The 23,403-nt window shown below is 40.2% G+C and overlaps 1 protein-coding gene across 1 annotated transcript in view; it reads right to left on the bottom strand.

Moving 5' to 3' along the window:
• LOC109920608 (cAMP-specific 3',5'-cyclic phosphodiesterase 4D-like) overlaps positions 1–23,403 on the bottom strand; it is a 997,263-nt gene that overhangs the window by 863,484 nt on the left and 110,376 nt on the right. The window contains exon 2 of the mRNA XM_048595692.1: positions 20,770–21,005. Coding sequence (XP_048451649.1) covers positions 20,770–21,005 — 236 coding nt within the window. The remainder of the gene's footprint in view (positions 1–20,769; positions 21,006–23,403) is intronic.

Below are 23,403 nucleotides of genomic sequence, written 5' to 3' on the forward strand. Positions count from 1 at the left end.
CTATTGGCACCACAATTGTCAAATTATCTGGTAGGACCAATATTTCAAGGAACACTGCAGTATATAGTCCAGGAAACTCCAGGCTTAAATCTTTGCAGTGGATTAGTGGATTTCCAGCAAGACAACAAGAGTAAATTTAATAGGAAGGAAGTGAAAAATAATTGAGAAATTTCACTACATTAGCTACATTATTCTGATCAAGATACCTTCTATTGCAGTCCCAATACTGTTTACAGTAGAATAAGTTTAATTTTCTGTTTCACTATATACCGAAGGCTTTATTGTTAGTCACTGAGGTCAAAGAAAGTCTACACTAGTATTATTACAGAAAGCTAACAAGGTAATCATTGGATTCATGAAGGAAGTATCTAAGTATGAACAAATATATATTATTTATACACACAATAGAAATTACGCAGTAATTACAAAATGGTTTAGCCAAACTAGTCCATGCTGGTATTAATCCTCACACAAGCAATGGTTCTAAATTCAAGACCCACCCTATTTATAAAATCCTGTTTCCATTCACTTTCAATCATCTATTTGTAAAGTTAAGATCATCTATCACTAACCCCAGTAATACAGTCCACAGCCTTAGTACTCGAACAAAGAACAAAGAAAATTACAGCACAGGAACAGGTCCTTTGGCCCTCCAAGCCTGCACCGACATGCTGTCCGTCACAACTAAAACTCCCTACCCTTCCGGGGACCATATCTCTCTATTCCCATCCTATTCATATGTTTGTCAAGATGCCCTTTAAAAGTCACTATAGTATCTGCTTCCACTATCTCACCTGGTAGCGAGTTCCAGGCACCCACCACCCTCTGTGTAAAAAATTTGCCTCGTACATCACCTTTAAACCTTGCCCCTTGCACCTTAAACCATGGGCCCTGGTAGCTGACTCTTCCAGCCTGGGAAAAAGCTTCTGACTGTCCAGTCTGTCCATGCCCTTCATAATCTTGTAGACCTCTATCAGGTCCCCCCTCAACCTCTGTTGTTCCAGTGAGAACAACCCAAGTTTCTCCAACCTCTCCTCATAGCTAATGCCCTCCATACCTGGCAACATCCTGGTAAATCTTTTCTGTACCCTCTCCAAAGCCACCACATCCTTCTGGTAGTGTGGTGACCAGAATTGAACACAATATTCCAATTGAGGTTTAACAAAGGTTCTATAAAGCTGCAACATTACCTGCCAATTTTTAAACTCAATGCCCCAGCCGATGAAGGCAAGCGTGCCGTATGCCTTGTTGACTACCTTTTCCAACTGCGTTGCCACTTTCAGTGACCTGTGTACCTGTACACCCAGATCCCTCTGTTTATCAGTACTCTTAAGGGTTCTGCGATTTACTGTATATTTTCCATCTGGATTAGACCTTCCAGACTGCATTACCTCAATTTGTCTATATTAAACTCCATCTGTCATCTCTCTGCCCAAGTCACTGACCGATCTATATCCAGCTGAATCCTTTCACGGTTCTCATCACTACCCGCAATTCCACCAACATTTGTGTCTTCAGCAATCTTACTAATCAGACCAGTACATTCTCCTCCAAGTCATTTATATATATTACAAACAGCAAAGGTCCCAACACTGATCCCTGAGGAACCCCACTAGTCACAGCCCTCTATTCAGAAACACACCCTTCCACTGCTACCCTCTGTCTTCTATGACTGAGCCAGCTTTTTATCCATCTTGCAAGCTCACCTCTGACCCTGTGCAACTTTACCTTCTGTATCAACCTGCCATGAGGGACCTTGTCAAAGTCCTTATTGAAGTCCATGTAGACAACATCCACTGTCCTACCCTCATCAATCATCTTCGTCACTTCCTCAAAAATCTCAATCAAGTTAGTAAGACATGACCTGCCCTTCACAAAACCATGTTGCCTCTCACTAATATGCCCATTGATTTCCAGGTGGGAGTAAATCCTATCTCAAAGAATCCTCTCCAATAATTTCTCTACCGCTGACATAAGGCTCACCGGCCTGTAATTAGCTGGATTATTCCTGCCACCCTTCTTAAACAAGGGAATAACATTGGCTATTCTCCAATCCTCTGGGACCTCCCCTGTAGCCAGTGACAATACAAAGATTTCCCTCAAGGCCCCAGCAATTTCCTCCCTTGCCTCTCTCATTATTCTGGGGTATATCCCATCAGGCCCTGGGTACCTGTTTACCTTAATGTTTTTTAAGACCCCCAATACCTCCTCCCTTTTGATCTCAACATGACCCAAACTATCTACACACCCTTCCCCAGACTCATCATCCACCAAGTCCTTCTCTATGGTGAATACTCATGCAAAGTACTCATTTAATACCTCACCCATTTCCTCTGGCTCCACACATACGTTCCCTTCCCTGTCCTTGAGTGGGCCAACCCTTTGCCTGACTACCCTTTTGCTCTTTATATATGTATAAAAAGCCTTGGGAGTTTCCTTAATCCTGTTGGCCAATGACTTTTCACAAACAATTTCTCTTTTATTTTGTGTTATAAGACTCTTACATTTAAACTTAATTTTTATGTGCCCTCATTCAAGACCCTTAAATCACAATCTATTACATTCTGTCCCATCCTACAATTCTTGCAAAGCCTGTGCAGGGTAAGATTAAGGATGTTATCAATGAATTACAGGGTTAAGATTTTATTTAAATTCAGCAGGACATCACATCTTTCATGCTTTCTGTTTTTCGTCCTAAAACCCAGTATTCACTAATATTTCTTTTATAGTTAGCTGTTCTAGGTTTTTACACTGAACTCTTATTCTTCTGTTCTTTAACATTATCCAGAATCCAGACGGTACAGCTCTGCCATCGGCTTTGGGCTGGCAGATCCCTTCATATCAAACTTAACTTTGCTTATTTCCATTTCAAAGCCTTTTCGGTCTGTCTTTACCTTCCTCTTACATCCTTGAATTTAAACTAATTATCTTGTTGTCATTATTTTCCACCTATTCTTCTGATTTTGATTTTAATGTCACGAGTACCGAAATACAGTGAAAATTTTTGTTTACAAGCAATACAGGCAGATCACAGCAAGAAAAGGATGTACAGATCAAAAAAACTTAGAGGCAGACAGGTTACATTGCAGGTTACATTATTTGAGGCTAGAGGCCATTCAACAGTCTGGTAATGACCGGAAAGAAGCTGTTCCTGAACCTGCTGGTGCATGTATTCAGGCTTTTGTATCTTCTGCCTGATGGGAAGAGGTTGCAATGGGTGCAATGTGTCTTCGATGATGTTGGAAGCCTTTTCACGGCAGAGAGTCGTGTAAATAGAGTCCATGGATGGAAAGTTGGCTTCAGTGATGGTCTGAGCTGTGCACACCACCTTCTGTATTTTCTTGTGGTCCTGGGCAGAGCAGTTTCCATACCAGGCCGTTATGTACCTGGACAGTATGCTTTCAATAGTGCATCTGTAGACGTTGGTGAGGGACCTTATGGACATGCCAAATTTCCTGAGCCGCCTGAGGAAGAAGAGGTGTTGTTGTGCCTTCTTGAGTGTCACATTTACGTGGGAAGTCCAGGACACGTCGTCGGTTAGTGTCACTCCAAGGAACTGGATGCTCTTCACTCCCTCAACCTCAGTTGCATTGATGTAGATGGGGGCGTGTTCTCCTCCTTTCTTTCTGAAGTTGATGATCAGTTCTTTAGTATTGTCAACATTGAGAGACAGAGTGTTTTCATTGCACCACATCACCAAGCTTTCTATCTCGTTTCTGTAGTTTGCGTCGTCATTGTTAGATATCCGTCCCACTATGGTCGTGTCAACAGCAAACTTGTAGATGGTGTTTGTTTGGAATTTGGCAACACAGTCATAGGTGTACAGGGAGTACAGTAGGGGGCTGAGGACACATCCTTGGGGGACTCCAGTGTCGAGTGTTATTGTGCAGGAGGTGCAGTTACCTATCCTCACTGATTGTGGTCTGTGGGTCAGAAAGCTGAGGATCCAGTTGCAGAGGGCGGAGCCGAGACCAAGGTCACGCAGTTTAGTGTTTTGTCCAGTTGCCATTCACAAATTTAAATCAAAGAACATATTTACTTAGAAAGTCTTAATTCATTCTAAGAAGTGTTTACCACTTTGGATGCACTGATTAACTTTATTCCAGATAACAATATTATCGAGTTACTGCTTGCCATGTCTCTATGTACAGTCCATTGATTTCTCCCTAGATCTCTTATCTACAGTTGGAATGCATAATACACACAAAGATTTGTACCATTTCTTTTCTAATTCCTTTAGTCTAACCATAATGATTCTAACTTAACATAAACCCAGGGAACAGACTGCGTAATTAATACCGCCAAAATTTTACAAATCCACTTCACTGCTGAAAATGTTTAAACCAATGATTTCCTTGACCTATCCAAATGTAACCACATGTCCACAATAAATAAAACAACTCAATTTTGCTGAAAGATAGCAGCATCTGAATAGCAATTTTTGCTATGATGATAAGTTATTGTGTAGGTCAAATTATATTTGTTGAGAAGCTGGATTCTAAGCATTAGAGCAACTTTAAGAGGAAGACATACCCATGAACTGTGAACCACCATAACTTTCTGCCCAATATAAATCATGTTGCTATTAGCCTTGTAAAAATGTCATTGATAATTTGATTGATCATTAAACTAACAACAGAAGGGTAACACCCCTACTTCCAATTTGAATAACTCAACACATGCTGACAATTATGGGAATGAACTTGGAAATGTTTGTAGTATGAATAAGCACTAGAATGGATAACACATTTACCATTTGGTTATCACGAAAACAAATACAACACAAATACTTCCGAATGTTAAACTACATACATAAGCATTTCTTTTTGTATTAGTTTTGTTGCCACTCTTTCTGATGATTATTAACAACATAAAATCTAATCTAATAAAGTTTTACTTCAATACACATAAACTGCATGTTTAATATTGTACCAGGAAATTAGATTGACAGCATTTAATTATTTAGAACCTTAAACACAATATTGTGACTCATATCTACCCGTATAATGTATCACAAAAATAAATGTATTTACATTCAAGATTTAATTTGTCATACCCACAGCAATCATATCAAAACATCAACTGTTATTTGGAAACTCCTGAGTATCTTAGTATAATTTAATGTTGCTATGGTGTTTAGAATACTGCTTTTCAACAAATATAATTGACCTAAAAAATAAATTGTCATTATGGTGAAAAGGGCAGCCTCACGAGTCTGAGTCATGTTCAACAGAATTTGCAATCAGCTGGAGAGTTTGAAGAGAAAATAAAGTTTAATGTTTCAATTTGATAAATTACATATTAATTTTGTGTACTTCTGTCTTTGTTCATTGTTAGTGTTACAGCCAGGCAAAGAGGGGAATCAGCATCCCTCCAGTTAATCCTCTCTTAGTCAGTCATAACAATTATTTTTATTCCTTGTAAAGCATGCAGCCATGATACTTCAATTAAAGTATCATTAACTTGATCAAAATTAAGACAACAAATTACAAGGTTTCTTTGAATGCAAGAAACAAGAATGTTATTCCTTATCAACCCCTTAGAAATAATAAAAATGTGACATCAAACACACAAACAAATTTTAAGAAGTATTAAAAGTAGAAAGTATCTGGTGCAGATGGGAAGGATAGGCTTTGCAGTCTTTTTAAAATGTCTTTGAAGTGTTAGATTTTAAACCCAAGATCTGCTTAGTTGTTGCAATGAATTCTGGCGCAGGGGAAAATTGGAAGATTTTGTATTTTCAATGAATAGTTGTTGTGCTAAGTTGTTTTTCACTGGGCACTAACCTTGAGGTTGGGAAAGACATGGAGACAGTAGCTTGCACTATCTCTGCTTGAATGAATTCATGTTTATTTTCCTTTCTCCTTAATGATGATGATGATATAGGTCCACTTGTATATTCTTGAGTTTGCTCCATATCCTTCCAAACTGAATACTCCACAGCTAACTTTTCATTTCCCAATATATGGAAAAATAACGCACATGTGCATGAAGAAAGAGCTGAATTTCCTGCTGTTAACACAGTTCACTGGTGCCTGTCTTTTGGTTACTTGATAATCTCAATGTAATAGGTTTCATTTCGCTCAAATGGGTTCCCTGGTTTGCCTCAATCAGTGGTCAGGTGATCACAGTGGCCATTTTAAAAATCCTTTCAAAAATTATTTTCAAAAATCATTTTTAGAACATGAATGATCTCAGCTGTGACAATTAGATGATGGTTATTGGATATTGATGAGAGTGTAACATTTACTAAATATTTTCAAATTTGAAACTAAATCACTTGTAAGAAAACTCATAAGTGTTTAGATTTAACTGTTATTAATATAAGTTATCAATGTTGGCTTGATTAAATTTAGAACATTATACTTAGAGATCATATGTCTAAAATAAAAATAGGAAGAGATGTTTAGAGAGTGCAGGATTGTATTTGTAATCCCTGTGATTGCTTATTGAAAGGCAGCATCTAAGGATATGGTAGAGAATCAGAGGCAAAGGTGATGTTGTTGTTGTGTTGCCATTGTTTTACCAGACCATGGGGATGCTCTTTCATTAGAGAGAGATGACTGGTGGTGACTTAACCTGAGGTCACCATGCCTCAGGTGAAGGGAGAGTCCTTCATGGTAACTTCAGCTGGAGATGGGAATTGAACCAATGCTGTTGACATCATACTGCTTTGTAAACCAACCATCCAGCCAACTGAGCTAAACCAACCCCCCATGGTGATGTAGTGGCCATCATTAAGGAGAAGGTGCTGTGGAAAATGAAAGGTCTGAAGTTGGATAAATCACCCGAATCAAATGGGCTACACCCAGAGTTCTGAAGGAGATGGCTGAGGAGATTGTAGAGGCATTGATAGTGATCACTCAGGATTGCTTGGAGACAGGGAGGATCCCAGAGATCTGGAAAATGGCTAATGTAATTCCCCTCTTTAAGAAGGGAGGAAGACAGAAGACAAGAAACAAGAAGCTAGTTAGCCTGACCTCGGGCACTGGTTAGATTTAGAGTCCATTACTCAGGATGAGACTGAGGAGTACTTGGAAGTGCATGGTAAAATAAAGCTGAGTCAGCATGGTTTCATCAATGGGAAGTCATGCCAAACAAATCTTTTCCAATTCTTTGAGGAGGTAATGAGCAAGTTAGACAAAGGAGAGCAAATGGATGTGATCTGTTTGGATTTCCAGAAGGCTTTTGACAATGTGCTGCACAGAGGTTGCTAATTAAAATAAGAACCCATGGTGTTAGGAGCAAGGTAGTGGCATGGATAGAGGATTGGCTAACTGACAGAGGCAGAGAGTGGATAAAGGATGGCAGCCGGGACTAGTGGAGTTCCACAGGGATCAGTGTTGGGACCACAACTATTCATATTACACATGAATGATCTGGATGAAAGAACTGGGGTCATTATTGCTAAATATGCAGATGACACAAAGATTGGTGGAGGGACAGGTAGTGTTGAGGAAGCAGGGAGGCTGCAGAAGGTTTTGTTCAGGCTTAGAGAGTGGCCAAAGAAGTGGCAGATGGAATACAATGTGGGAAAGTGTGAGGTTATGCACTTTGCTAGGAAGAATAGAGGCATAGATTATGTTCTAAATGGGAAAGCAATCGGAAATCTGAAGCATAAAGGGTCTTAGGAGTTTTAGTTCAGGATTCTCTCAAGATTGACATGTCGGTTCAGTTGGCAGTTAGGAAGACAATTGCAATGTTAGCATTTATTTTGACAGGGCTAGAAAACAAGAGTAGGGATTTCCTGCTGATTCTGTACAAACATCTGGTCAGACCACATTTGGAATATTTTGAGCAGTTTTGGGCCCTGTATCTAAGGAAGGGTGTGCTAGTGTTGGAGTGAGTCCAGAGGAGCTTTACAAGAATGATCCAGGGGATGAAGGGCTTGTCATATGAGGAGTTGTTGAGGGCTCTGGGTCTGTACTCGATGGAGTTTTGAAGGATGAGGGGGAATCTGATTGAAAGTTACAGAATACTGAGGGGCCTGGGTAAATGGGTGTGGGGAAGGAGTTTCCATGTGAGTAGGAGAGACTACGACTCGAGGGCACAGCCTCAGAGTGAGGGAATGACTCTTTAGAACTGAGATAAAGAGGAATTTCTTCAGCCAGATGGTGGTGAGTCTGTGGATTTCATTGCCACAGAAGGTTATGGAGGCCTAGTCACTGACCATATTTAAGACAGAGAAAGATAGATTCTTTATTAGTAAAAGTATCAACAGTTATGGGGAGAAGGCAGTAGAATCAGGTTGAGAAACATATCAGCCATGATCAAATAGTGTAGCAGACTTGATAGGCTGAAGGCTTAATTCTGTTGCTATATTTTATGGTTTTATAGTAACGTCAGGGCAAGTCATTGATTCTTAGTGAATCATCTTGTGAAACAGTTATATTGAGCCTAAAATTCCAAAATGTCCAAACCATTCAAGTTAGGTTCTGGGACATGTTGAAGGCAATTTTGGTAATGGAAGTGGAATCAGTTGTGAAAATTCTGCAACATGTTTCCAGTTCTGTTCACTTTTGCTGAAGGCAACTTCTGGGCGGTGACAAGAACCTGCCCTGTAATTGGAAGCTAATTATGTTTGTTAATTAGCCGAGATTTTTCAACAGCAATTTTGGAAGCATTGCATGTGCTCCATGCTGTGTTCGAACTTTGGCTGTGTGGAGGAGGCAACTAGTTGAAGCATCATGAGAATATGATGCAATCTGACCATAAAGGATCAAACCTGAAGGGATCCACAGGCTTCCCATTGCAAAGAGCTGCTCCTGGAGACTGCTGTTGCAGACAGTGCTGGTTCCCTGAGGTTTCTGTCACAATCATTTCTTTCTGCCCATTTCTGAGGCATGGGCCTCTGCAAAAGCTGTAAAGGTTGTTGATGCACCAGTTGGCTCTCCCTCCTCCTTAACCCACCACCATCACTAACTGGATGGAGAATACTGAGACAGCCTGCTCATTGATCATCTTTCACATGATTGACCCAGAAAGCTTGCTGTTCTGGCCAGAGGGTCATCGACCCATCTTCTACATCAAGAAGATTCAGCCCTTTGTCTACAGAACTGCAAGTGACCAGACATTTAAGAAATTGGATCAAAGCAATTTGGTTTTTCAGTTTCAAATAATTTTTAGTCTCCATGTCAAGGCTTCTGAGGATAGAAGCAATGAGCTTATCTAAACTTGTGTTTCTCAAAGGATAGTCTCCCAGCAGATCATGCTATTCAGTTTGAATAAATGTTTGATTGGGGACTAAATTAAAGTTCTTGAAATGATGACAAAATATCTTGGGTTGTCCTGAGGCACTGTACGGCAGGAGGAAGACAAAACCATAAAGAAAGGGGGTGCAGAGTTACGTTGTGAGAGTTAGCACAGTGCCTGCTTGCAGGCTGATTAAAAAAGCGGCTAAGGACTTCAGAGGAGTTGCAGCTGTGGTCAGGACAAGACAGTGAATGTTTTGGAAGTAAAACCGAACTCAGTAGATTTTGGAGTTGGAACCTCAGCTCTGCATCAAACAGAATAACAAAGTTTCACATTGATCATTGAATAAATGATCAGCAGAGAACTGGGAATAGTTAAAGATAAATACAGATTACAGCAATAGCTATATTTTTCAATGCAGGTAAGTAGTCCAATTGCCAGGTCAAACGTGGGACCAGCAGTGGGAACACCCTTAGGAGGACTCTATTATCAAGCCAGGGTATCAACTCTGGTTCAATGAAGAGTGGAGGAGAGCATGCCAGGACCAGCACCAGACAAATCTAAAAATAAGGTATCAACCTGGTGAAGATAGATAACAGGACTGCATGGGTGCCAGACAGCATAAACAGCAAGTGACAGGAAAAGCTAAGTGATTCCACAATGATTGAATCAGATCAAAGCTCTGCAATCCTGCCAACATCGATTTATGAATGGTGTGGTTAAATTTAACAACTCACTGGAGGTGGAGACTCCACAAATATCCCCAACCTCAATGGAAGAGCCCAGCACATCAGTGCAAAAGATAAAGCTGGAGCATTCACGTCAATCATCAGCCAGAAGAACCGAATAGGTGACCCATCTCAGTCTCCTCCAGAAGTCCTAGCATCACAGATATCAGTTATCACTAACTCAATTCACTCCATGTGATATCAAGGCTATGGCCCTGATAACGTTCCGGCAATAGTACTGAAGACTTGTGCTCCAGAACTTGCCGCTCCCCTTGCTGTTCCGATACAGTTGTTCGTTAGCTAGCCGAGCCCGTTTTAGCAGGGTATCAAAAATATATCAGAAATGACAACCACACTCCTAAAACTGCATAAGATCATCATTGCACGCAAAACTACAGCGACACTGCAACAAATGTTATCAAGGACTAAAGACCCCACACCAACAGTAAACAGGACCAACATGATATACAGAATGCCATGCAGCAAGTATAATAAACATCACATTGGACAAATGGGCAACCAGTGGACCAGGATACACAAACACCAGCTGGCAGTAAAAAGATACGAGCAATATTCACTTGTCTCAATACACACAGACAATGAGGGCCATCAGTTTGACTGGGACAAAGTGACCATACTGGGACAAGTGAACATGAGACATGCAAAGGAATTTCTGGAAGCCTGATTCTCAACATGAGACTCTATTAACAAACATATAGAAATAGGGGGAAGTGTTGGCCTAGTGGTATGATCGTTGGACTATTAATCCAGAGACCTGGAACATGTTCTGGGGAGCTGGGCTTGAATCCCGCCACAGCAGATGGTGAAATTTAAATTCAATAATTATCTGGAATTAAGAATCTAATGATGAACATGAATCCGTTGTTGGAAAAACCCACCTGGTTCACTCATGTCCTTTAGGGAAGGAAACTGCTATCCTTACTTGGTTTGGCCTATATGTGACTCCAGACCTGAGCAAAAAGGTTTTCCTGAAATCCCTTCTCAACTTACTTCCCTTCTCAACTTACTTCCCTTCACCTTAAACATATGCTCCTATATTATTGACCTTTCATCTAAGGGGAACAATTGCTTTCTATCCACCTTGTTGATAAAGTCATGTTCTTGTATACCTCAATCTGACCAGGTATGACTCCAACCAATGGGGAGTTTTCATCTGATTCTTATTGACTTCAGATATGCTCACCGTCCTTGATGCCACACTCGGTTGAATGCAGCCTTTATGTCAAGGCTGTCTCTCTCACCTCACCTTTGGAATTCAGTTCTTTTGTCCATGTTTGAACTGTAACAAGGTCAGGAGCTGAGTGGCCCTGCTGGAACCCAAACTGGGTGCCACTGAGCAGGTTATTTCTGAGCAGGTGCTGCTTGATAGCACTGTTGATGACACCTTCCATCACTTTACTGATGATTGAGCATAGACTGATGGGGTAGTAATTGTCCAGGTTGAATTTGTCCTGCTTTTGGTGTATAGTAAATACCTGAGCAATTTTCCACATTGGGTCGATGCCAGTGTTGTAACTGTACTGGAACATAGCAAAAATTTGTAGCTTGCGCTGTGGATGTAGTTACTCATTAGCTCGCCGGGCTGGTTGTTCTGCGGTGTGCAGACGTTTTGTTACTCTTCTAGGCAATTTCATCAGTGCAACCTCTAATTGAAGCAGTGGTGTTCTGCTTCCTTCCGGATTTATATGATCCTCTGGTGTGACGGTCTTGTCATTTCCGGTTCTGTTCTTTTATCTGCAGTCTGTATATGGGGTCTTTTTTATTATTATTATACATTCATGGGGTGGGGGCGTCACTGGCCAGGCAGCATTTATTGCCCATCCCTAATTGCCCAGAGGCAGTTAAGAGTCAACCACATTGCTATGGGTCTGGAGTCACATGTAGACCAGATCAGATCAGAGGTTAGGAATCTGCAGTAAGTGACACTCCAAAGCCGGTCCGCCATCTTCAAGGCACAAGTCAGCACTGTGATGGAATACTCCCCACTTGTCTATATGCATACAGCTCCAACAACATTTAAAAAGCTTGACACAATCAAGGATAAAGAGCCCCTTGATTGGCACCACTTTCACAAACATTCGTTCACAGTGGAAATTAACCAAGGTTCCAAGTCTCCTTGGTCAGCACCTTCCAAACCTACAACCACTAATACCAAGAAGGACAAGAGCCATGAATATATGGGAACATCCCCATTCTGACTTGGAAATATATCTCTATTCCTTCACAATTGCTGGGTCAAAATTCTGGAATTCCCTTCTTGAAGGGCATTGTGTGTCTACCTACAGTAAATGGGCTAAAGCGGTTCAAGAAGGCTGCTCACCACCACCTTTAAAGGGCAACTAGGGACCTGCAATAAATACTGGCCCTGCCATTGATGTTCACATTCCCCAAGTGAATTTTGAAAAAGGGGTCATATATAAAATAGATATATATATGTATATTCATATTTAATCATATATATGTAAAAATAATTTAAAACAATAACAATAGGTAGTAAATTTAATTGTGATGTCTACCTATGGCACTTAGCATGTTAGAAGTTGTCACTTCTATTTGGAACTGGAACTGGTCAACTTGGGTGAACATGTAATTTATGGTCATTATTTATGGAGGTGGGTTTTTTCTTACAGTTTCAAAGGTGAATCTTATGGGGTGGGCAGGCAGGAAGCCCTTGCCCATGCTGGGGCATTGCAGGGTCAAAAGTCCAGGCACCATATTGAGAGGGCAGTCAGACAGTCTCATTGCAGTATCACTACGCCCGGTGCTATCTCATACTAAACAGGAACTGGCCTGAAGATACAGTGACACCTCAGTAGAGGTTGTGAGGCACTCCTGGAAACCAGGATGGTCCTCTTCTCCAGTGATAGGATCAGACCCTGGTGACCTGGAACAAGGTTGTTGTGCAGTCCAGTGTTTGTGGGCTGCACGAAACAATCCAGATCCATGGTTCGAAGATGATTGAAAAGCTCTTGCATTCGCACGTGTACGTAATGCCATCTAGTCACTGCTAAATTTACTATCGTAGTGTTACTATGGCTTTAAGAGGTGTATTTTGTCCTTTTCTCTAACGAGGAAATGTTGAGATGGAGATGACGAGCAGTCTGCTTCAAAGGCAAACAAGTAAACAGCTTGTGAGGCCTTGGGTTTTTTTTAAAGTCAGAACAATAGAAGCGTCCCGAATGGGTGTGGTCCAGCTCCCACAGAACCAAGAGTTTTTTTCCAGTTTTAGCCTTCAGTAGCAGTTACTGGGATCTTGAAGCTGGATGTAGAAGCTCTTATTCCTTTCTCTGTTAAAGCTAAAAACTGGAGTTCTCTTCCTGCTGCTAGAATTACATGTGAGATAACCTATTTTGCTGAATTTGCTTTTACCATGGGTGTGCTTATGGGATGTTACTATATTAGAAAAGTTAGTTAGTAGTAGTTAATATATTTAAATTATTTTGTTAAGCATTTTAATAGTTATAGTTAAACCAATTCTTTTATTTTTATTTTGTCTGTATTTTAATTACAGTGCTTAAATAAGGGGTGTTTGGTTTCAAGCCTGGTAGTTTAACCAATTGAATTGCAACCAGAACACTACGCCCTACATTTACCTTTAAAATAAGAAAATGTTCAGAGTCAAGGCTATCTTCTTAATATATTTTGAGGGGGTTTAGTCTGGTCCATAACATAGGAGTATCACTAAATGTAACTGTGCCGTGGCACAGGTATGTCACACAGGCCAATCACCCACAAGTTTCAGTGCCACATGCATGATAGGCACTGAGTGACAGCATGAGGGGGCTGTCAGCCAAAGTTCTACCCGTTCCTGGGCAATGCATTTTCTGGTCATGTCATGGGTGGATTCTCGACCTGGCACTACTCTGTAAGCACATAACATGCACATGCATCTATTAAGGTCATTTTCAATCTTTCTCTTTCATTCATTGCAGGATAGATCACCCACATGAGCTGAGAGGGCTGTTGACTATTCATATCCTCATCCCTTTTGTAGAAAAGGCCGCTAAGTTTGCAGTTGACTATGACTGAGCCTGCAGTGATGGAGGGTTAGGACTCACATAGGAAACCTTTGATGCAGCCTGCAGTCTGCTGTTCTTGGACATGCAGACAGTGTCTGATATTTATTTAGATAAGGTACAGTGGATTTTCAGCAGCTAATTCATTTTCCTCCACTACAGCGAATAGTGGACACCAGAAGAGGACAAGGTGTAAAATGTTACACCCTGCCCCAGTAGCAATGGCACCTCCTCTGAAGATGATATTTCTGAACCCTCAGAGGACACTCTGACATGTTGTTCACCTGCATCCTCCACCAGCACAGAGATATTCACCTGTGTAGATTCACTATCTAGAATAGACTTGGGGTTTGGTGAGCACATCACTGACACTGGCCCTCAACCAATAGAGGAACCTAAGCCTTAGATCTCTCACACCCAGAGATTGTCAGAGAACAGGCTCCTGTGCAGCCCCATGCAGATGATGTATCACTGGTCATAGTGATATGTTGCATATGCAGAGACAAGCAGGGAACATGAGGCAGTGATGCCAGAAGCCCTCAGGTTTGTGAGAGTGAAAGATGCAGGAGGCTGCCTGCTATCATGGTTCCAGCATTCAAATGCTGGCTGACTCCGTTGAAACGGCAGTGCCTTTCTTTGAGTGTCAGATCCAGCAGAACACACAGTAGCTGCTGGAGCTATGGTCAAACTTGCAATCTATCATTGTAGCCACCCAGCTGCAAGAATAAAGGGAGACAATGCACTCCAAATTCATTTCAGGCACCCCTTCATCTCAGGAAGACAGGTAGGTACAAGGTGGTAGTTCCAGACAGGGAAAGCACTAGCCAAATACCTCAGGAACTTTATTTCAGGACATACCAAAGGCTCCCTGTCTCTACCATCTCCCCTTTGCCAGTGATTCTATTGCCTGCAGTAATGTTAAGACAAGGAAGAGCATCTGATCCTGTGAAAGAGACCCACAGCTTGGCAAGGCTGACTAAGCCCTGATCTCTATCTCCCTTTGACTCTTTGCAGTTTTGGCTCCAAACTGCTCAGGACAGGACAGGACAGGACAGGAGAGGACAGAATGTGCTGCAAGATTGACACTTCCATTCCTGGACTGATGGTGCCCCATGCTGCTGCACTAGCCAGAAACCATTGATCCAGCTATTCAGTCTCTTCCTTGACTGTGCCTTTCAGCCACAGCGTGCCTCATCTCTTTACTCATTTAAGCTGTACCACAGCCCATGGAGACTTCCTCTCTTTTTCCATTTACACACTTCAGCTACATTTGGAGAATTTACACTGCAAATCAATACAAAAAGCATTTAAAGTTGTATTGCTATGAGAACAAAGCAATAACTACTTGCCATGAAGCCCAGAAAAAAGTGAAGGTTGCCAATTACATGTCTGTTATTTGTGGTTGGGTATCTGAAGTAATGAATTTTGATTGTGCCGAAGTTAATTGGATAGCATAGATTTAATTCCAACAACTTGTGCTTTTACTTAGTCTAAATGCAAGCAGATAACCGTCTTGACATCTGCAGTCAGGAAGCCTGACACACCTTTTGAGGTGGGAGAGCTTAAGTTCATCTCCACAGCGAAAATCTGAGTTTTTTTTTTAATTGACTTCACCTACCCATGATTCTTCTCAGTTTATCCAGGAGCAGAAAAAACAGCCTTTGACTGTTACCCAGCGAAGTTGACGTGCCCATCATATTGCTTGTTACCTCTGGGACTGGAAGATTCTGTCTAACTGAAATCAACTTAAGTTTTAATTCAGGAAACATGATTGCTTTAAGTTTTATGGTAGGTATAAACATATGCACAGATAGTAAACAAAACATAATCATTTATGTCACAATTGACTTACTGCAGTATCTTCAAAATGCAGTTTCAATAATCAATACAATGACTAATTTGTCACTTAAAAAGCTATCCAATGCAACATAATGTGTGTTTAGCTTATTTGCTCAGTAATATATTAAAAATAATTTAACAAATGATTCCTTTAAAGTAGCATGATCTCATTGTTTGTTATTCAAACTCTTTTTATGAATTAGATTTCCAAAGAGACTTCCAGAAACTTTCACATGAAAGGCAACACTGCCATTTAAGTGGAACGGCAGAAAAAGCAGAGAGTTGAGGCTGTTATGTGACCTAAATGTTTGTTGAGTCCAACCAGCTTAAACATTGAGGATTCAGGGAAAATTTCCTGAATACAAATTGCCCTGATACCGAGGGTATTTGCCTGGGCCTGCCCTACCTGATGTGAGGGACATCTCCTGGATACTGAAGACATCTTTGTAAATTGGTTGAAATGTATGTGCTTTAATTCTCTTTGCTCAGGTGTCCAGGACAATTCGTTCTTCCCAGCCCCAGTGAAACTTGCTTCAATGAATGGGATCATAAAATCCGTACACTGTGGAAAGAAGCCTTTCGGCCCATCGAGTCTGCACCAACGCCCCGAAAAGCATCCCACCCAGCCCACCCCCAGCCCACCCTATCCCTGTACCTCACATTTCCCACAGCTAATGCAACTAGCCTGCACATCCCTGGACAAAATGGACAACTTAGCATGGCCAATCCACATAACCTTCACATCTTTAGACTGTGGGAGGAAACAGGAGCACCTGGCGGAAACCCACGCAGACATGGGGAAAATGTGCAAACTCCACACAGACAGTCACCGAAGACTGGTGCCCGGCGCTGTGAGGCAGCTTTGCTAACCACTGAGCCACTGTGCTATCATGGTTGGTTTGTGACAAATTGATGATGCAGAAACTCCTGTCCTGGGAGTCTCACCTCTGACCATATTCACTTTCAGATAGATTGCAAACTATTCAAGAGGGCTGGAACATAATCTAATTTGAATCTCTTCCACTGCGTTCCACTGGAGTTACACAGTGAATGAACTGAAAGGGCCAAATGTTCACCTCAAATGTTGCAACTCTGGGAGAAGCACCGAGAGGAGATGCCCAAAACGCACTTTTTAAAAGTTCTTTCATGGGATGTGGGTCTCACTGGCTAAGTCAGCATTTATTACCCATAAGGCAGTAAGGGTCAACCACATTGCTGTGGATCTGGAATTACATTAAGGCCAGATCAGGTGAGGACGGCAGTTTCCTCTTCCATGGGCAATTGTGAACTGGATACTTATTTTCCTGACAATCAACAATGGCTTGCATGAATATCATTAATTCCAGATTTTTTTGAATTTAAATTCTACCATGCAGGACTTGAACATGGGTCATTATAGAATTAACTAGATATCCAGATTAACAGTCTTGCGATAATAGTCAACCAATAGGCAATCACATTGAGTGTTGTTATTCTTGTTGTTACTAATTTACACTTACTTGCATTCAGCAGCTTGACACAGACATATCAAAATACAAACAAAAGTAAGTGTCTCTAGACGGCTCCATCTTTTAATTAGATCGTGGCGGATCTGATTTTAACCTGAACTCTACATTCTTTCATCCCCACTAATCTTGCGTCCTTTTAACAATTAAGAATTTAACTACCTCTACCCTAAAAATAGTTAAACATTTTTCATCCACTGCTTTTTGATGAAAAAAATTCAAATGGGACCTATTTATCAGCAATTCAATATGAGTAGGGTAAATGAATTAAGGAGGAAATGAAGAATTTGAAGTTGTTCAAATGGAATACTGGCAGATTAAATTTAATTTAGGCAGCTTTAAAACGTTTCACATTGGGAGAGTACATTCCATGAATTGCATTAAATTGGCTGGGTGTAAGATTGAAAGGTATCTCTGGTTTTTATGGATTGGATCCACAGTGTATTTAATATTAATAGAATCAATAAACACATATAAAATTCTGAACTGTAGAATGAAAATAAAGTTCAAATCAGAGGAAGGCGTGCTTAAATGGTACAGTGCTCAAGTCAGCTAAAGTCTTGTACACCCACTCCAGTTCTAATCACTAAGACACAAAGAGGTTAGAATTTGTCTCACTCAAAATGGGTCTTGGCAACACTTTTTGTTATACCTTTCAGCCAAGATATTCTTCATCCATAAAATATGGAGTCAATATGGAAAAGAGGCACTGGACTGATTCCTAAGGCACAATGTTAATAATTCAATCCACATTATTCAATCTTTACTGGTTTCATTGCATAGAGAACACCTCAATGATGTCAGCAGCTCTGGGATTATGGAGAGCTATTCTTAATTATACAATCTTGAACAATATTCTTGGACTAATACTTGTTAAGATTTTACTGCAGCTAATCAAGGCAGCATTAAGTATTTCTGATTGACACATTAACTATTAAGCAGAAAATGTTTTGAGTGAAGATTGATTTTTTTTAACTAGTCCTTGGTCAGTATTAAAGTTTTAAAGTACAAATTACACACAATATTGTGAAGAAGTGACATCGAATTAAACCTATATATTTTAAGATCGCCAAATGTCATTGTTGCATATCCAAATGTCGGTTGGACGGTTAGCTCAGTTGGCGGGATTGTGGAGTAGAGTGATGTTAACAGAGTGGTTTCAATTCCTGCACCAGATGAAGTTACAACGAAGGCTTCTTCTTCTCAACCTCTCCCCTCGCCTGGAGTGTGGTGACAGTTCAGTTAAACCACCACTGGTTGTCTTTCTCTAATGAGAGAACATGACTTTACCTTTATTGGTTGCATTCATTGGCAACATCTTTCCTTTGAATAGAAATAAAGTAGATCTTCTTTTCTCATCAGACACACTCTGTGGTGTTGGAAGATAAGATTGGATCATTGCTGTATTATCAGTCTGGGTGATGTAGTGCTTACTAATTAGTTCATCAGACCATAAGAGGTACGAGCAGAAATAGGCCATTCAGCCCATTGAGTCTGCTCTGCCATTCAATGAGATCATGGCTGATCTGATAATTCTCAGCTTCACATTCCTGCTTTTTCCCATTACCCTTGATTCCCTTACTGACTCCCTTACTAAAAATCCACCAACCTCAGCCTTGAACACATTTAACAATACAACCCCTCCAGCCCTCTGTGATAAAGAAGGGCACAAATTCATTCCCTTCCAAGGAAGAAATTCCTCCTCATCTCCATCTCAAATATGTGACTCCTTAATCTGAGAATATGCCTGCTAGTCCTAGATACTCCGACAAGGGGAAACAACCCATTCACATCCATCCTGTCAAGTTTTTGAAGAATCTTGTGTGTTTCAACATCATCTATTATTCAGCTGCATTCCAATGAGTCCAGGACCAAGGTATTTAACATTTCTCCGTAAAACAGAACCTTCATACTCTATATAAGACTCATGAACATTCTCTGGGTTGTCTCCAATGCCAGTGTATCTTTCCTGGCCCAAACTGTTCACAATATCCAGCTGTGATCTTGTTTTCTCCCTATGCGCCCAAAATCTGGCAAGTCAAAGCCAGAAAGTGTATATTATCAAACTCATGAAGCCTATTAAATGCAGATGTGTTACTTAGCGTCTATCTGACACTAAAGCACTCATCAAATTAATTTCTTGGTTAAAATATAATTCTCCAAAAAACCTTTGCCTTATCATGCACACTAAGTTAAACTTGTTCCATGAATAAACGTTCCCTGGAATTTTCAAGAATATTTGGTATTGTATGATCTTCAATAATTAGAATGATAAATCTCAAAATAGGCTAATTCTATGTACTGAATGCTTTCTATAAGCTCCATCCCTTCATGATCACTTTCAGTTCTGAAAAGAAAGTATTCTCCTTCAAATTGCTTTTAAATGACTGACTATGTTTAACTTACAAACATGTCAGTGGAATTCCATTAAATTGATTGGCAATTTCAATCTATTTTCCCATATGGTACAGTTGGTTCTGCTATAACACGTGTTTCTTCAACGTGAAATGGCTTTAACGTGATTTAAAAATTTAGAACACTATTTGTAGAATGCAAAATTTCCTTACCTGTGTTGGCTATCACGCAATTCTGGCCCCATTAGTTTAAATGATGAGCCTGTTGCGTGATTTTATTATAACGCGAGATTGCACAAGAATGGAACTATTGTGTTATATCAGAACCATCTATTACGTTGCGTAATTAATCTCTCAGTTGCATTATTTATATGTGCATCATTTGGAAAGTCTCCACATAATAATCTCAATTTCATTATAGTCATCAACATGATAGGCATAAAGCACACAAATCCTTTTGATTCAAATAAGTATTATTGTATTGTTGTTATGTTCAAGTATGTTTTACTTCTCTGGTTGAACAAAAATTGGGTTCAAAGAACTTTCCTGTCTTTTCAAGTCGCACTTCTGCATATACAGTGCATTAGCTAAACTAGCTTCTTGCCAAACAAATATGCGAATATTGTGCAGACACATTCATGGATGTTCAATGAGTACTCCCAAAGTAGGGCTCAATATTTAAACAATTATTTTTAAAATAACTCATGAGAATTTATTTTCATTTTACTACTGGCAGGCTTCATGGAGCTTGATCAAACAGAATCATTTATTTTTTGTGGCAGTGATTTACAAGGATATCCGAAACCAAATGAGATGGATCTTAGCCACAGATGAAACATAATACTCTAATGTCCATGGTCAATCATAAACAATTACCGTGTATTGCAAGTACTCATTACAACATCCATCACCAGAAGTTGACTCAGTTCCAATTTTCCTTTCCCAGTCCACCACTTTAAAACTACTTTTATCCCAAAGAGAACCTAATTTCTTCTTTATTTTGGTAGTGCAAATATCTGAGTTAGGAACATTTCTAGGAAGAAGGCACGAAGCAGTTTAAGATATAAGAATCATAATCAAATTGAACATAATAGGCCTACAACTTTCTACTTACCTTGAGTTGTCTGCAGAGGTGATAGCAATTAAAGGAAGAGTCTTTAGTGGAAGTGTTGTTGGCCTTGGTATGTGCTCTGTTTCTGATTTTTTTTCCCAATCACATTGTTCTGCTAGTCTGAAGGATAACGGTGGAAGCTGCAGAGCATGAAATGAAAGTCTTCGTACAACATACGGTTCCATTTCTGATTGAACTTCTGAATCCAAACAATCAGACTCTGAGATTTCGTCTATACTCTATATGAAAAAACAAAATTAGTCGTGACTACCTGATTTGCAGAGGGTACCTCATTCAATTAATCAAACATTACATAATCTTTAAACAGGGCTATAATCCTCCTCCTTTTCCATTACTCTGCAAGCTTTGACATGGTCAAATACACCATCCAACTCAAACACTTCTTTTCTGGTGTCCATTTCAGTGGAACTGTGCTAGCCTGCTGCTTCTTATCTATACATTATCCCTCAATAATGTCTCCTTAGCCTACAATATGGCTAATGGAAAGCACACTTATTTGGAGACCTATTGGTAAATGTGTTAGTCCCTTTGGATAACAATATGTTAATGCCTACTTTGAAGCCTCCACTGTTAGATCAGGTATCCCCAAGATGACTAACACCAGCCTTAGGAGAAGCATATTTTAGGCCAATTCAACGAAGTAAAATTTAAAATATACTTACCTGGTGTACAGTCAGGAAAGGGTGGAATGCTCTTCCAAATCCCATATTCAAAGAAAAATGTGTTACTGGCCTACATACTCCTCCCTAATGACTGCCATTATCTCAAAATCATCATGCTGCATCTCCTCACAACAATTACTGATGCTGTGTTTCCCTCTAATGATCACAACTGTTACCACTTGCCTAAGCACAGCTTCCTTCTTAACCTGGTCATGTCCTACCTCGCTTTTTCAGTCACCCACTTTGATCAATTATGGACAAAGCTGTGACCTAATCTTTAATTCTACTTCATCAGCAAACTATCTACCATTACTCAGTTTGTTGGCCCAAAAATAATGAGTCGCAAAGGCTAAAAACTTGCTTTCCTGACCTGCACTCCTGGATAATTTAGAACTTATTCCAGATAAGCATCACTTTTAGTCCTTGCTACCATGCCTACATAACTTCACCAACAATTTCAATCCCTCTATAGACAATTTCTCATTCTTTATAAGTTATTTTATATGACCTGTCAAAATTCTGACTTATTCATCTAATGTATTTTGCATGCCAAAACTCATTATAAATATTCTCCATTTGCAAAGCATCTGCAACAGAACAACAGTTTCATAAAATTACTCTTTTTCCTAGTTTGGATCTTATAGCCATGTAGACAGTACAGGTAAAATGGAAGTTTAATCAGTGGCATGTAATCCATAAATAAATAAAAGACCCGATTCGAATCAAGCTGAAATGATCATAATTGTTTGACTTTTCAGCATTTTTAAAACTCTGGTAAATTCTACTTTTGTAAAAAAGCAATTGATACACTGGGTGGAATTTTCCCCTCCCTTGGGTAGCATGAGCAATGGTAAGGAAGTTGGGAAAATTCAGAGAAAATGAAAAAAAACTCTGAATCTTGGCATTGAGAAAAAGTTTTGTGATTTTTACCTCAAACATTAGGTGAGGATTTCAGAATCTTGCCATTGAGCAGCGACTCCTTTAGTCTCATGCATTTGCATCTTATTAAAGCCCCAGCTCATCTTATTTACACAATACTTCCATTTCTCCTTTCTGAGAAACTTGCACAAATTGTCAACAGGTAAGTCAGAGCACCTAGTGGCTGCAACATGCCTAGTGCTTGTCCTAGCCATCATCTAACTGCTTCTTCATAACAATATCCCTGCACCCTCCATGGTCATTATCCTCCTTGACCTTCCACCCATGCAGGTTGGCATTGCTACCTACGTCCACAAACCCAAATTCCTTCTTACTCTGATTATGACCCACATTCATTTCAAGCTTCACCATGGTCACTAATTCTCTCTCCACAGATGCTGCCAGACCCTGAATTTCTCCAGCAATTTATGTTTTTCTTTCAGCATCCACAGTTGTTTGTCTTGTTGTTCACAATAAAACCAAGCCTGCTCTTGACCCAATTCAGACACTAATATAGCCCTGTAACGTTTGATTTTGGAGCTCAGAGACACCCATAACTTGTACGCTTCTGCCGGGTTGCTTTGCATGCAAGGGTGCACATTCGTCTGCTGCATTTACACAAGAGGCATCTTATGATCATTAGCTTAATTTCTTATTGTTCACCCATTTTGGTAGTTATTTGGAGGCCAGCAGCCTTGATATAAGTCAGCATTCTTCACATTGCTTTCTTAGTGTACACTTACCAACTTCTGCACTGACCTATAGGCTGCCAGCCTTTGTGTGGGATGCAATGCTTTGTAGCACATGGGGTCTTATGTGTTCAGTTGTAAGCTGTCAAGTAATGTGGCTTACAGTGCATTTTAGCATGGAGGGAGAGGCAGGCAACTTGGCACAGTGGAGTACACTGTACAGGGAATGGGGTGGACATGTCACTGTTGAAGCGCCATGCTACATCAATGCCACAGCTGTAGCATGTGCTTCCCACTTACACAGCAAACAAACTTCCTGTGCTTCAAGCAAATCATAGAATCCCTGC

Source organism: Rhincodon typus, chromosome 1 (genome assembly GCF_021869965.1).
Source record: "Rhincodon typus isolate 14 chromosome 1, sRhiTyp1.1, whole genome shotgun sequence".
Lineage (NCBI taxonomy): Eukaryota > Metazoa > Chordata > Chondrichthyes > Orectolobiformes > Rhincodontidae > Rhincodon > Rhincodon typus.